Source organism: Halichoerus grypus, chromosome 8 (genome assembly GCF_964656455.1).
Source record: "Halichoerus grypus chromosome 8, mHalGry1.hap1.1, whole genome shotgun sequence".
Lineage (NCBI taxonomy): Eukaryota > Metazoa > Chordata > Mammalia > Carnivora > Phocidae > Halichoerus > Halichoerus grypus.
In genome coordinates this window covers 53,358,051-53,374,887 of record NC_135719.1, presented here as the reverse complement: position 1 = coordinate 53,374,887, position 16,837 = coordinate 53,358,051, and the positions used below count along the sequence as shown (strand labels likewise).

Here is a 16,837-nt window from a genome sequence, read left to right as displayed (position 1 = left end):
ATGACTGAGAATTCTCCAAAATTTTTAGAAGTCATCAAGTCACATATTCAAGGAGCAATATAAACCCCAAAAGAAATATTTACAAAGAAAACCTAATGTAAGTACATTGAGAAAAATTCTTGAAAAACAGGGAGAAAGATAAAATTTTTAATCTGCAGAGAAAGGAGTTGTATACTTTCAAAGGAGCAAAAAAATAAATAAATAAAAATAAGATGGACAGCTGACTTTTCAACAGAAACAAAAGAAACAAGAAGACAATGAAATATCTATCCTTCAATAAAGGTGAAATAATAAACAAACCTTTTGGATGAATAAAAACTGAGAGTCTTTGTCACTAAGCTATCTATAATAAAGATAATACTAAAGGGTATTCTTCAGGCAGAGGAAAATGATACTAGTTAGAATCTTAGAGATATGAGAAGAAAAGCATTAAAAAGGTTAAATATATGAATAAATGTAACTGAATATCAAATGTATACAATAATAATATAGAGAAAATATAAAATACTATTTAATGGGGATAAGTCAGGGATGCATGTTATGATTAGAGTAGCACTGTCCAATTGAACTTTTTGTGATGCTGGAAATCTCTGCACTGTTCAATATGGTAACCAGATGCAGCTTTCAAGCACTTGAAACTCACACACGGTATGACTAAGAAACTGAATTTTAAGTTTTACTTAATTTTAATAAGTTTAAAATAGTCACCTGTGGCTAGGAGCCACTGTATTAGGACACCTCTAGAGTAACCCTTAAAAGAGTAGTAAAAGAGTATATAATTATGTTAATATAGAACTATCCTGTTAATCAAGGGAAAAAATGCAATAAAAAAATATTCAATTCATAAGAAGGCACTAAGACAAAAAAAGGTCCTTAAAACAATGAGTCAAATAGAAAACATATATTAAAATGGTAGATATAAACCCAAATTATTAGTGATGTGTAGTAATTACTACAGGTACTATAGACATTAAAAGATTTTAAGAGGATATTATACCTTTATGCCAATAATTTTGAAAACTTAAACTGAACAAATTTCTTAAAAACACACAAGTTACAAAACTGATGCAAGAAATTAAACAACTGAATGGCTCTAAAACTAATTTAAAAACAGAACAGATAATTAGAAGGTTCTCAAAAAGGAAAACTTAGGTCCACATGCTTCCTAGGTAACTTTTACCAAACATTTGTAGGAGAAATAACACCAGTTTTATAGAAATTCTACCAGATAAGAGAAGAAGAAGGAATACATCCCAACTCATTTTATGGTATAAACATAACCTTAATACCAATACCTAGGCAAGGTATTATAGGCCAATCTCATTCATAAACACAGATGGCAGAATTAATATTAACAAAATTAACATTAATATTAAACTAAATCTACCAATATATAAAAAGAGCAATATATTATGATCAAGCTGGGTTTATTGCAGGAACACAAGGTTGGATTAACATTTTTAAATGAATCAACAGGAGTCATCACATTAGCAGAATAAGAGAAAAGTCATACCATCATATCAGTAAAAGCAAAGAAAATATCTGATAAGTTTTTTTGCCCATTCATGATTAAAATTCTTAAATTAGGCATAAAAAGGAACTTCTTTATTCTAATTAAAAGTATCTACAAAAACCTATATAAAATACCAAACCCAATGGTGAATTGCTGAAAACGTTCCCTTTTAAGATTAGAAATAAGGCAAAGGCCCATTATTCACCTTGTATTCAAGTGCTAGGCAATGAAGTCAAGGAAAAAAAAGTTATAAAGATTGGAAAGAAGAAATAAAATGGCCATTATTTGCAGAAGACACGATTGGTTACTTAAAAAACCTAAATTATTAGAATGAGTAAGTGACTTTAGCAAAGTTGCTAGATAGAAGATCAATATACAAAATCAATATATAAATAAATTTTATATTTTAGTAACAAACCTTAAGAAAATAAAATGTCAGAAATACCATTTATAATAGCTTAAAAATACACTTAACAAAGTGTACAAGATCTCTACATAGAAAACCATAAAATACTAAGAGAAATTAAAGATATAAATAAAGGAATATGTAAAGTTCACAAATTAGAAGACGTTATTGTGAAGCTATCAATTTGCTCCACACTGAGTCAGTGCACTTGCTAACAAAAATCCCAATCTTCTTCTTGTTGTTGTTGATAGAAACTGACAAGCTGATTCCAAAATTTGTAAACACAAACGGCCAAGAATAGCCAAGAAACTCCTGAAGAAAAGTTGACAAGATTCACTTTACAAAAGAGTAGAATATTTTATAGTTAGAGTAATTTACAGTGTTTACTGTCTAGCTAGGTTACCTAGAAAAATTAAGTAATTACTCCACTTAGAGTAATTAAAACAGATACTGCCACAAGGATACATAGGGAGTCTAGAATTAGAGTCACATATATGATTTATAACACAAGTAGCATTGCAGAGCAGCAGAGAAAGGATGGTCTTTTCAATTCACAGTGCCCACTATTGAAAATAAAATCTTGATATTCCATGTAAAATTAAATACCACATAGTCTGTGTATCTAAAAATAAGGGCTAGAAAAAAATAAAGATTCTAGAAGATAATATAGGAGAGTATCTTCATGATCTTGCCGGGGAGGGGGGACGGTTTAAAATAGGACAAAAAAAGCATGAATCAGAAAGGAAATGACTAGTAAACTGGTAAGTTCAAAAGATACTATTAAGAGACTGAGAAGGTAAGTTACCCAGTGGGAGAAAAATATTTGTAAAACTTAAAACCAACAAGGAAGGACCAAACAAAAACCTGACAAAAGGGGGCGCCTGGGTGGCTCAGTCAGTTAAGCATTCTACTCTCCATCCCAGCTCAGGTCTTGATCTCAGGGTTGTGAGTTCATGTTGGGCTCCATGCCAGGTATGGAGCCTACTTAAAAAACCAAAAACACACAAAAAACCCCTGACAATAGAAAAATGAGCAAGAGTTAAATAGGCAATTCACAAAATTGAATATCCAAATGATTAATCACATGAAAGGGTGCCCAATTTCATAAACCACCAAAGAAAGGCAAAGTAAAACAATAATGAAATATTAATTATACCTACCCACCAGCATGGCTAAAATTAAGTAAACTGATAAGGCCAAGTGTGGGTAAGGATGTGAAGAAACTGAAACTATCACATATTTCTATTATAAATGTGAAGTGGTTCAATAGCTTTGGAAAACTTTCTGAAATTATCTACTAAATTTGAATGTATACCTAAAGTATGACCCAATAATTCCACTCCTCAGTATATGCCCAAATAGCAATATGTATGCAGCATACTAATAGGCATTTACAAGAATTTTCACAGTTGCATTACAATGGAAACAACCTAAACAGGTTCCTAAAGTTAAATGGATAGGGGCTGCCTGGGTGGTTCAGTTGGTTAAGTGTCTCCCTTCCGCTCAGGTCATGATCTCGGGATTCTGGAATTGAGCCCCTGGTTGGGCTCCCTGCTCAGCAGGGAGTCTGCTTCTCCCTCTTCCTCTGCTCTTCCCCCCACTCATGCTCTCTCTCTCTCTTTCAAATAAATAAATAAATAAAATTAAAAAAAAGAGAAATCCTTTAACTCTTTATCATAAAGATGATTTTCCATATTTTCACCTAATTCTAGGTTAATAGCTTTTTCCTCAGTACAAAAATATATAAAATATTACTTCATTGTCCTGTGGTATCTATTTTCATCAAGAAGAAGTCTACTTTGGGGGCAATATATTAGGTAATAATTATAATTTAAAAAGATCTGTATATACAACCCTTGAAGCAGGTTGAATAAAATATTATTATATTCATTATGTATAGGTCAAAAAGCTCAAGCCTAGGGAGTTAAATGATTCTACCCAAGCAAGGTAAGAGAATTATAAAATGTATAGTAATCATACATGTATCTTCTGACTTCCACATTCAGCATGATTTCCACCATTCCATTATAACAGAAAAAGCACAGGATGTGGAATCAGAAAAGATATGGATACTCTTGAGCATTAAACTTAGAAAACCTTAGTTTCTTCCTCTATATAACAAAGATAAACATCACCTGTTTTACGGAATAGTGAAGATTAGCAAAAATGGATATATTGTCATTGTCCCACATTACATGCTTAGAAATATTGTTCTATGGGGCACCTAAGTGCCTTATTTGGTTAAGTGTCTGACTCTTAATTTCAGCTCAGGTCATGATCTCAAGGTAGTGAGATTGAGCCCTGTGTCAGGCCCCACACCCAGTGGAGCCTGCTTAAGGTTCTCTCTCTTTCCCTCTGTCCCTCCCCTTGTGTGCTCTCTCCCCCTCGCTCAAAAAAAAAAAACTGTTCTATTATTTTATACACACCCACACCCACACATATACATACATACAAACATACATTTAATAGTTTCTAAGGATAATTTTGGAGCATTTCAAGCGCATCGTATAACTTGATTTGTGAGTGGTAGATACATAATGAACCAAAAGGAGAAAAAAAAATACTCAACAATATTCTGTAAGTTGTACCTTGTGAGGCTGGGAGGAGGGGAAGTTGGTTGGAAGGAGGGGAAGCTGGGAAGTATCTCTAACCCATAGATACTTTATTTTTTTTAGATTTTTTTAATTTTTAAATAATCTCTACACCCAATGTGGGGCTTGAACTCACAATTCTGAAATCAAGAGTTGCATGCTCTAAACTGAGCCAGACAGGTGCATTTTAAAACATATTCACCCCCACATAAAAAACCAAACCCATTCCCAAACCCAAAGAAAACACAACCATACAACTAAGTTTCTCATCAAACAACTGTAAAAGAAACCAAATACACTATCCTATTACATTAAAATGAATGGCTTCTAAGTGGGTAGGATTTACTGAGGATAAAGAGCACACAGAGCAATAATTACTTAGGACTTCAAAGAATAGATGAAGTAAACCATATAGATGATGGCAGTTTTATCTGTTAAAGTGTACATTAAAAAACAAAAACAAACCACTTCATATTGTTTTAGTCCTGAGTCTATTCTCTTTCAGTACTTTAAAAAGGATTTAAGTGATAAGCTTTTGTTTCGCCCTTTCCTAAAATGAATGTGGCTAGCAATTGCTTCAGAGTAGCTTACGTGAAGACTGTTGGTATGTTCCTCCTTTTGGAGGAACACTGCAATTGCAGTTAGTGGCCAAAAACTACAACAAAAAAGTTCCAGCATTCAGTATGAAACAGGAGGAGGGGGCTAGTGCACAACCAAGTACAAAAACCACTTTCTTTTTGAGTTAAGCACAGAGAGCAAATCAATTATTATCTTATTAATACTCTTCTACAATAAAGACAAAATATTGGTTAACCAAAATATGGAAAAAAAAATTTTCAAGTGAATAACCTCTTTTTGATTAAGAAAAACATACTCTTAACAGCTGCTTCACACCAGGAATTATGCTAACTGCTATGAAAATACAGTTTCATAGGACACTGACCTTAAACTACTTACTGTCTAATGGGAAGATCGGATAGGTATAAAAAAGAACATTACAGTAGAAAGTAACAAGTTATAAAAGTGGTAAAAAAAAAAAAAAAAAAAAAAACTGTGCAGGGGCACCTGGGTGGCTCAGTCGGTTGGGCATCTGACTCTTGGTTTCGGCTCAGATCACAACCTCAGGTTCCTGGGATTAAGCTTCGTGATGCTCCAGGCTCTGCACTCGGGGTAGTCGGCTTCTCTCCCTTTCTCCAACTGCCCCTCCCCCGCACATGCATGTGCTAGTGTGTGATCTCTCTAAAATAAATAAATCTTAAAAAAAAAAAAAAAAAGACCCTGTATTGAAAGACCAAAGGAAGAAAGTGACTTCATGGAAGGGCAACTTGAGATAGTGCAGATGGACTGAGACATATGGGATGAATTAAAAAGTATGGGATGAGGCATTCCATTGGGAGAGAGCAATATCAGTAACAACTGGCAAGTAATCCTTCATATGAAGTATTTAACTGTACATGAACCCAAGACAAATCAAATCCGTAACCCCCCAAAAAAACAGAAAACTGAAACAAAGTAAGAAAAATTGAAAAATTTTAAATGTCACTAAAATTTTAAGAAAATTTCAGTATGTTCACACCAATAGTTTAAAAGAAGCTCCTTAGAAAACCCTTCTATAGTTTTAGCTTATTACACTGTAAAATAAAATAAGTATTTCAAAAATAAAACAATTATGTTGACATCAAGCACAACTAAACAATAAGAGGGAAATGAAAACATCTGATCTCACTAGTTTCACCCCACCATTTAACTCTGCAGTAGGAATGATGTTTTAATAGGAATGTTAACACAATAAGAGAACTGCAGAAAGTACAGAATGGAAGTATTTACAATTGATTAAAAGTATGTATTTACAATGGCATTAAAAAGGAGAGCAAATCCTCTTGTATAACTTACCAACATAAAATGAGCAGTTGGAATGCAATAAACTTTCAGTCCATAAGCGACAAAGTTCACTTTCAGTCAGAGCTTCAACTCCATAACAAGCTTGATATTCCACTTTTGGTAGTACATAAACTGGAAATTGCTGAAATGCACAGTTATACTTTTTCAAAGCTCCATTAATTTACTCTTAATAGAAAATACATTTGCCTATAGTTTTGCCACTTTGAAATACTATCAGGTAATCTTATTTTATCCTTTCAAATACAGGAGAATTCAGACAGAAAGATGGAAAGAACCCTTGTTAGATGTGGGCAAGAGGTGGATAGGTAAGAGATCCTGAACCAACAGCTCTCCTCCACCTCCACCCAAAATTCACATACCTCCCTACATATGCACACATTTTATCAGGGAATGTAACTGACAGTAGCATCCTTGGAACAGAGCCTGTGATACATAATTGCCCAAAGGTTCAAAGGGGGATGCTAGAAAGCAAAAGACTGTTCTACTAGTAATTCGCAGAGGATAAAAAAAGGTAAGAATTTTTTGCACTTTTAAAGCATGAGACACATGGTATCAGGCTCAAATACTCTGAGCAGCTTTTTTTCATTCTAAGAATGAAGGTATAAGCATTAATATCTACATTAACACCTGTGAGTGTCTTTATCTTGATTAATGCAAAGGCTTTGCTCCAAACACTAGGAAAGTAGCCAATCAGAGTTTATTGGTCAGGACACTAAATAGATTAAGTAAAGTAACTGTGGCCATTACTAGTGTAAAGGGAATATGCAAGGAAATACATGCTTGTGAAATAATGTTAGTCATGTTCACTGTGCTCATGTTATCTCATTTCTGTCAAAGAATATTCTACTCTTAATAGTAGTCTCTTCATTTCCAGCTGCAGAAGGAGAAATACATGATTTAAGAAATTTATTCAAAGTGATATAGCTAGTTTGTACTTCTGAAATTATATGAAGTTGCCACTATTCATATACTTGAAAATATTTCATAAATGTTTCAGAATTCCTGATTTTCACCAAGCGGCAAATTTAGTGGGCTTGGAACAATGATGGTGGTAAGAACAATCCAAATCCAGTAAAATTTCTGTTAACCATAAACTTGGTTATATGGTTACCTGTGAATGGTGTAAAACTCTTTTAAAGCAGTATTTCTTCAATTTCAATGTGCATATGAATAACCTGGTGAATAACTTTGTTAAAATGCAGAATCTGAGGTGAAGAACAAGGTTTTGCTTTTTTTTTAAATTGAAGTATAATTAACCTACAGTTTTATATGGTTTTTTTTGTTTTTTTGTTTTAAGATTTTATTATTTATTTGACAGAGAGAGACACAGCGAGAGAGGGAACACAAGCAGGGGGAGTGGAAGAGGGAGAAGCAGGCTCCCTGTGGAGCAGGCAGCCCGACGCGGGGCTCGATCTCAGGACCCTGGGATCAGGACCTGAGCTGAAGGCAGATGCTTAACGACTGAGCCACCCAGGTGCCCCTTTATATTAGTTTCAAGAGTACAATACAATAATTCAACAATTCTATACAGTAGGTTTTGCATATTTGATAAGCTGTTGTTCCAGGGGCCAAACCTTGAGTACAAGGCCTCTAACGGTGTCTTCTCAATTAAAAAAAATTAAATTGTGATTAAGATAATTTTACTGGTAAAGGCATTTTATTATATAATAATTCTTCAGCAATTGGTAATCTGCACTTAACAACTATAAGCTAGAGATAAAGAAATGGAGGTCAAGTGGGTTAAGAAATTTGCTCAGGGACAGAGCCAGTTTACAGCACAGTTGAATAATTGATAAACAAGATATCCTTTTTGGATCATAAGTAGATCTTCCTTGATAATACTGCCTTATATCTATGAAACTAAGTCCTGAATCTGGTTTTAATTTCTGTATGTATTCTACTGCCACCTCCAGGAAGCCAAGGGAAAGAAAAGTCTGAATATTTTATGGTAGTATTCTAAAATTAAAGTGAAATTTTAAATTCAGTCACAGTTTCAAACTATAAAAATTAAGTTTACTATTCCTTTCTCCCTTGAATGGTAACTCCTATTCTCCCTAACTGAAAGCTTTTCTTGGTTCTGTCTTCCAATTTTTCACATAAACCTTTTAAACTTTTCCATACATCCCTAGATAGATATTTCATAGCTAGTATCATAGTATAGTGAAGAGACTTCTAAGTATTTTAAAGCTTTATCTAAACAAGCTGGTTTTTAAGTAGTAAATATTAAGAGAATGCTTTCTTACCTAGAGTTTAAATAGTGCTACTTTAAAATTTCTCAAACTAATACTTAAATTATCCTAAAGTTCCCTTCCCTAATAATACCAGTTCCTCTCATTTACTTATTACCTGTTCATTTTGTTCCTAGGATATAAAACATTTGGGAGAAACAGATAAATAGGACATAATTCCAAAGGAAATGCATTCTACTAAGGGATTTAAACCAAGTGTACTAAACTATTACATGTAATAAAAGGTACAATATGATAACCGTTCACTAAAAATTTTAAAATTTTACTCTGGGTAAAATAATAAAAAACATAAGGTTCCTATTTAGATATTCTTTGGGGTTCAGCTATTTTGATATATTTTGATGAAGAGCGAATTCTCTCCTATAAGGTTTCATCTCAACATTTACAAATTGCACTTTAGTGAACTGAATGACAATGTCCTTAACAGGTTGTCTGTTTCAAGAATTAATTCAGTATCTGATTATTTCCCTAAGCTATTCTTTCTTAAGAGATACTGGCCATCAATAGTTTCTAACTGCTGTGAGCTGGCAGATCAATACAAAGTGGTATGGGTTCAAAGGGTAGAAAGTGAAAGAAATGAGGTTAGCCGCCAAAGAAATCAGAGATACAGCAAGTAAAAGTTAAAGAAATAAAACACTGAATATACAATACATAGCACTGACACTACATATATTCAAGATGTTCATGCAATGGCCATTAAATTGATCATCATTAAATATAAATGAGATGGGAAAAATTAGCAAATAAAATAAAATCTTTTAATTCAGATAATATTAGCATTTATTTAGGATAGGAGCAGACTAATACAAAATCTTTGGTATTTTATTATTCCTTGACTTTCTCTTATAAAAAACACTACCCCATACATTTAATTCAAAACCATTTGGTTTCTAAAATTTAAAGTTTGAATCACAGATAAAAACCAAATTATGAGAACTAAGAATTTAAAAATGTATTTACAATCTTCCTTCTATTCGACAAAGGATAACGACATCAAGCAAAAGATCCTCCAGGTCCACTGGATTCTGGTGAACAAAGATCCTAGATCCTGATGGGTTAGCTTTAGTTTTTTTCATGATAGACCCTGCTACTAGCCACTGAGGAAGGTTGGACAGCCCGCCCTGCCTCCTTTCCTTCCTTCCTTCTTTTCTTTCTTTTCCAAGTTATTCCTTAACATGACAAAGCAGTGTCAGGGACTTGATTCACAAGGGTTAATGCTGGAACATCACTACTTTTGAGCACCTGATTCCTAGCCCCAAACATACTAACATTCTAAAGTAGTCATTGAGGATTCTTACAGGTAGTAAGTTAGAGAGCAAGAGATAGAGACACCAAAATTTAAGAAATAATAATATAAAAATATAAATAGAAACACACACACATACTGTGACAAATGTACACCACAGAAAAAATTCTCTTAAGTAAAAATGAAAAGAAAGACATCAGTATAATCAATTATAATATAGAGGCTCCTCTTTATTTACCAGAATTCAGTGGTCACACACAAAAATCAAACTAATCTGAATGAGAACTTCAAACATCAAATATGGAAAACTGTATAAAGAACCAATTACTCAAACTGTAGCAAGAACTTTTTAACTGAAAAATATTTTTTATATCAATCCCCCCCCAAAAAACAACAGGGGAAAAAGAAAGGAAAACATTTGGTCTTCTAACAATTCTGGGAAGACTTCAAATGCATGTGAAAGCCCACCTTTGAAAACTTGGGACTTCTAAAATGAGTCAAGAAGATCCCCAAAGTAAGAGAAAAAGGGGCTAATAGGTCACAGTGGAATTCCAAACTTACAGAAAGTAGGAATATATATGCCAGTCCAGGTCAAATCTATGATGGTGCCATTTTTCATTAAGTTTATAAATTCCATGTAACAATGTTACCGGCATTCAAGAATTTTATATATAACACTTTCCACTTCCCTTTATTAAAAGTGTTTTCAGTATTTTACTAAAAAAAACACAAAAATCAAATAAAAAGCCCCAGCTCAACCTGGAAAAATTCCAATAGTGATCAACAATTTTAAATTAAACTTCATAACAATGGCATGTTAAATATCTGCTGATTATCTACTTAAACTACCACATCCTAACTTCCCAAGTAACAACTTACTCTTCTGATTTTCTTCCGTTTTTTAGAACGTGGTCTGGTCTCTATCCTCTGGACACTGCATCGCACAAGTAACAATAGGTCTTGTAGGCTAAATAACTTGTAAACAAAATTTCCTTCCTGAGGAGCTACATATTCTGATGTATCTTCAACATAGTCCTGTAGTTCATACGGCAATCCTTTAAAAATAATTTTATTTCTCATTATTATTTAAAAATACATTAGCTCTTTATCGATCATAATTCAAGAAAACAATTCAATTATCTATTTTTACGTTTCTATCAACTTTTTCTATTTTCTCTGAGTTGAACATCTAAGTATTACCATTTCTGTTTAACAGAACTGCAGCCAAGAGCTAAGGTTAAACCTTTAACTACCACCTTCACTAACCCTAGACAAAGTTTAAATTTATGAGACAACATATGAAGAAGAAAAAAAGTTTTAAAAAAGTGATGTTTTTCCTAATCTAGGCAGAGCTGGGGTACAGCTTTATATCTATCTCAGAAAGTGAAAAAGTATAAAACTACAGTCCAACACCATGAATTAGTAAATTTTGGACTCATAAATGTTTATGATTATTTTTGATCACTTCCCCTTCATCAGTTCAGTGAGCCGTGTTACCTGCAGTTACAGTAGCCACTGTACATCTAGATAAACAGAGGTTACAAAGATCCGTACAACTTTGTGTACATATTTAAAGAGAAGATTTTGGAAGCTGATATACTGATCAGTACATTGAAAAATGAAGTATCAATGACCATGTAAATATTATAAAACAGGTCATAACAAAGAGAAAGTGAGGGAATAAAGGAGAAAAACCTAAGGATAAGGAAGAGGCAAAATAGTTAATATAAAGGTCCCTATAAATATTTACTTACGTCCTTTTGGCTTCTGAAACGCAGAAGGCCATACAGATTTTGGCCAACCAGAGGCATCTGAAGGAGCAGAGGACTGCTCAGAAGCAGGAGGTTGTTTAGAATTTTCCAAATTCATTAAGGGCAATTCAGGTATTTTTCTGGAAATTGGCTTTAGGAGTTCATCCTGCATTTTTAAAATTTCTCCAACTGGATCAAATTTTTTATATACTCGTTTGATAGGTTTTTTTAAAACACATGACTCTTCAGGACTACAGGTAGCATTAGTCTGGTTTCCGACAGAAGCCTGTGCTGAAGAAGAATTGGGGCTAGCTGGTTTAGAATTTAAATTAGAATTCATATCAGTTGTCTTTCCATTACTATTATTTTGACACTCTGTATCAATGATTAAACAGTCTTCATCTGTATCACTATTGCAAAGAATTACATCTTCACTTCTTACTGCTTCTGAGGTAACAGTCTTTTCCTTTGAATTGTCTGAGTTCTCCACAACATTTAGTTTTTCAGGGGCATATACCATATCAGTAGCCAAATCATTTTTATGAGAGGTTTCAATTTCTGTAGAACTTTCTAACTGTAAGGAATCAGATGTTTTCAAGTCATTATCCTGCATCAAAAACTTGTCAGAATTTGATGCCTTTTCATCACATGGTACAAATCCCTGATCATCTTTATTTTTGCACTCTTCAGGGCCACCATCCATACCAGTCACCAGCTGTTTCTCCTTCTGCAACTGTTCCATCAGAATCTGAGATAAACTTCTAGAATGAGCAGAAATGTCTGGTGCGGTTGGTACCACAGATGTGGCTGCTGTGCTGGGAGCTGTGGGAATATCTGTTGTGTTGGGTACTGTGGAAGTGCTTGCTGGACTCGGTGATTTTGATGGTTTGGTGGTGTTTACTCCAAAAGTTTCAAGTTCTGTGACGTCACCATCAAAATCCAGGTCCAAATTTTCAAGGGTCTCAATTTTTCGGCACTCATTAACTTCATAAGACATCTTAAGAAAATATATTGGTAAACTATTAGCAGGTATTCCAGGACACCCGTCACCTATCTCTTAATGCCCCTACCCCTCACAAAGATAGTTCATGCTCTTTAAAAGCAGAAAGAAATGTCTAATGGCTTTGGAAGGTTCTTGCTTAAGATAATGATAAACTAGCAACTAATTTGTTCAACCTTATCTTCTCATTGAAATGTTTTTTTTTTTTGCGTTCAAGAGTTTAATGGATCACTGATTTTTTTTTGTTTTCAAATTATTTTTTAAAATTTAAATTCAGTTAATTGACATATAGTATATTATTAATTTCAAGGTAGAGTTCAGTGATTCATCAGTTGTATGTAACACCTGGTGCTCATTACATCACGTGCCCTTCTTAATGCCCATCACCCAGTTACCCCATCTCCCTCCCCCCCTCCCCTCCAGCCTTCCCACTGAAATGTTGATGAAACACAAGACAAATCTGCCATGTTGTAACAGCACAGGAAATAGGGAATACTTGTGAACCCGCATATCCCAAAAGGAATTTCCACTAATCAAAAAAATAGAACCACAAAGAACAAACGTGGGGCCAAATAGGAAGGCAGTAGATTTTCACTGATACCCACTCTATTACACTCTTGCAGAGACACCTGTATTTAGCTGACCAGGAGGAAAGCCTCTTTGCCACTGTGAAGAAGCTGCTCTCTAATGCAGCTCGGGAAGGGTCATCAGCCTCTGATGTATCCCTAACATTAACAGTGATTTTCTACACCTACTCAGAGAAAACAACTCTTAGTAATATGGACAGGAAATGATTTTATTGTATTCTGGGACATGAAGCCATTGAGGTTGTAGTTTTTCATGTACTGTTTTGGTAATGGAAGAACTATAGACAGCTTTAATTTATTCAAGAATAAACGGTCCTCTCCCCAAGCAGCAATAGATCTCTCCTCAATCTAGCAAAGGAATTTGGATAAATACTATAAATATCTGGTTACAAACTATACACACCCACCAGCCGTACAGTTTAGGATCTGAGGGAGGAATATTGTAACAGCAATCACATAGTAAGAAAGAACAACCTATGTAAGTTATGCAACCTCTCTGAACCTCAATTTCTTCATCTCTAAATAGTGATAATAGGGTCATCGTCTTGGATTTGTTCTAAGGATTAAATGAGAACTTGTATATAGAAAGTTTCTTGGCATAGTCCTTGGCACATAGTAAAAAACTTCTCAGTAAATGGTAACTCTTATAAAGTTGACCACCAGATTTAGTAAAAAAATAAATAAATAAAAGTTAACCATATGCTGTTTACATGAGGCATTCTTACACAGAAAGGTTAAAAACAAAACAATGGGACATAACGTCAAGAAATGGAAATAAGAGAGAGCAATATTACGTGTTAGACAAAACAGAATTCAATGCAAAAAGCATCAAAGGAATCCTATACTGAAAAAAGATGAAATCCATGAATGGATAATAAATTGTGACATGCCAAATAACTTAAAAACATGTAGTCAAAATTGAGAAATAAAAGGAAAATTTGACAGAAACACAATTGTACTTGGTCAACAGTACACTGTCTCTGAGTAGAATAGGGATATAGGAAGTACATATACTATTAAATGAAACCAATATATATGAATGACTGAAAACATATATATAGACTGCAAAGATATACCTTTTCCCTCCCAAGAATCCAAGGGGTATTTCCAAAGATGGACTATAAATTAACATATAAAGAAAACATCAATATAGCACAAAGCAGAATCTGCTAAGATCTTACTCTCTGTTTAGAAGGAAATAAAATTAGTAATCTTAAGAAAAAATATAAACAACAACAATAAATCCAAGCACTTGAACCTTAAAAAACCCTCCTAATTGTTGGATAAAAGAATAAATTAAAAATAATTGCAGAATAGTTAAAAAGCAACAGAAAATAGAACACTAGACATTAAAGATCAGAAATATCATTCACAGCCTTTTCAAGAAATAAGAAAATACTAATATAATTATAATAATAAAATGAAATTTAATAATTATAAAACCAAAAATTAATGAATTAAAAAACAATGGTCTCATCTCGAACAAACATAAAATTTAAAATATCATTCATCTGTAAATACTTCAGTATGCAGCTGTAAAAGGATTCTTCTCTAAAACATCTGTTATATCAATAAAAATTAATAATTCCTTAATGTCATAACATATCTAATCAGTGTTAAAATTTCCAAGTCTGATAAATGTCTTCTTACAATTGTTTACTGCAATCAGGATCTAATCAAGATCCCCACACTGTATTTGGTTGACATATCTCTCAATTTGCTTTAATTTGTCAAATGCCTCTCCCCCATATTCTGTCAACTCCCATATCACCAGATATTTGTAGGAAAAAACAAGTTAGTTATTCTGCATCCGTCTGATGTCATTTAACACATTCTTCTATTCCCTAAATTTCCTATTAAAACAATCTAGTAGCTTTATTAGATTCGGGTACAGTTTTTTTTTTGTTTGTTTTTTAATCTGAATATGGTGGTACTGTGTACTTCCTACTTCAACCAGGAGGCTAATGATGTCTGGTTATCTTTCTTCTTGTGATATTACAATTGATCTGTTGGTTCATCAAGTGTCCTCAACTTAATCTATCCATTATGAAATTCCTCATTGATCTAATGATTTTAATAGCCACCACTGATGGTTACTGCTTAGAGTCACTATTTCACTAGGAGCTGCAAAATGGTGACAGTCATATTCTATCATTACCCTAAAATATAGTTTGTACTAGAAAGGCAAGACAAATATCTGGTATTTTTTCTTCTTATAAACAGTTTTTAGAATGACTTTATGTACTAGCACCCTCCAAAGGTGACCAGTACTTTTTTTTTAAGTATCATTATAAGTTCAGGGGTTTTAACATATTTCATATGTTTTAATCCATTGCAGTCATTCTTTGTCATGTCTAAATGACACATCTCTGGTCAATAGGAAACCCTCCAATTGGCTCTGGCATCTTTTTGATACTACTCCGTTATTATTATAGGGCTTTTATACTTAACTTCTTTCAAGATTTTATTTATCTGTCAGAGAGAGAGAGAGCGAGCACGCACAAGCAGGGGGGAGAGGCAGAAGAAGCAGGCTCCCTGCTGAGCAAGGAGCCCGATGTGGGACTCATGACCTGAGCCAAAGGCAGATGCTTAACCGAATGAGCCACCCAGGCACTCGAGCTTTTACTTAACTTCTTGATTGGCATTTATCTCTCTTCTATCTCTGAAATTCTGGGTTCCTACTATACACATAATTACTTGTTTGTGTTATCATATTATCTAATGTGTTGAAAATAACAAAAGTAATATCATTTCTAACAATAGAGTTCCTAAAGGCAGTTTAAGATTTTTTGGCAGTTCTTTTTGTACTTAGGATATAAATCTTTAGGGATGCATAGTCAAATTAGTAAGTCTCTAATCATTTAAAATAATTCACTGAGTGGTTAAACCACTAACTTGATATACAGTGGATTAATTGTTTCATTTCAGCTTAGGTTGGCTTTTATAACATTTCAAAAATTTGTTTTATAGACATGTAAAACATGTATATGACTCAAAAGTCAAAACTGTAAAACAAAATACATTTAGAGAAATCTAGTTGACATCTCTGCTTCCTCTACTTTGTTTCTTCCTTCCCCCACAGTTACACATTTTCATTAGTTTTAGGTTTATTCTTTATTATGTAGGGTTTTTATTCTTTTTAATATAAGCATATATAAGCAAATAAGTGTATGTGCGTAGTATATATTTGTACTTGCCCCTTCATAAAAAGTAGCATATTACAAAAAATGTTTTCTTCCTTGTCTTTTGTTTTGTATTATGATTTATTTACAAAAATATGGAACGTTTCATGAATTTGCGTGTCATCGTTGTGCAGGGTTCCAATTTTAGTATATGTGCTGCCGAAGTGAGCACCTTCCTTACCTTTTTCACTTAATAGTATATCTAGGTATCACTCCACAGCTGCCTATCTATACCTTCCTCATTCCTTTTAATACCCGCATGGTATGCTACTGAGGATGTACAGGTTATTTAATCAATACCCTATTAAGGGACATGTGGTTTGTTTCTAGTCTTTGGCTACTACAAACAGTGCTGCCATAAATACCCTGCACATGCATTTTGCTTTTTTCCTAGAGTACTTCTTTTTTTC

General features: G+C 33.6%; 1 protein-coding gene and 1 pseudogene across 4 annotated transcripts in view; both read right to left on the bottom strand.

The window, feature by feature from the left end:
- ICE2 (interactor of little elongation complex ELL subunit 2) overlaps window positions 1-16,837 on the bottom strand; it is a 64,488-nt gene that overhangs the window by 18,503 nt on the left and 29,148 nt on the right. For 3 of the 4 annotated variants that reach the window (XM_078079269.1, XM_078079270.1, XM_036093438.2), the window contains 4 exons: window positions 14,322-14,363; window positions 11,662-12,655; window positions 10,787-10,962; window positions 6,404-6,533 (listed from right to left, as the gene is read on the bottom strand). In XM_078079269.1, the coding sequence (XP_077935395.1) occupies window positions 6,404-6,533; window positions 10,787-10,962; window positions 11,662-12,655; window positions 14,322-14,363 (1,342 nt within the window). The remainder of the gene's footprint in view (window positions 1-6,403; window positions 6,534-10,786; window positions 10,963-11,661; window positions 12,656-14,321; window positions 14,364-16,837) is intronic. The other variant, XM_078079271.1, reaches the window with a different exon arrangement.
- LOC118536550 (U6 spliceosomal RNA) lies at window positions 16,517-16,599 on the bottom strand (annotated as a pseudogene).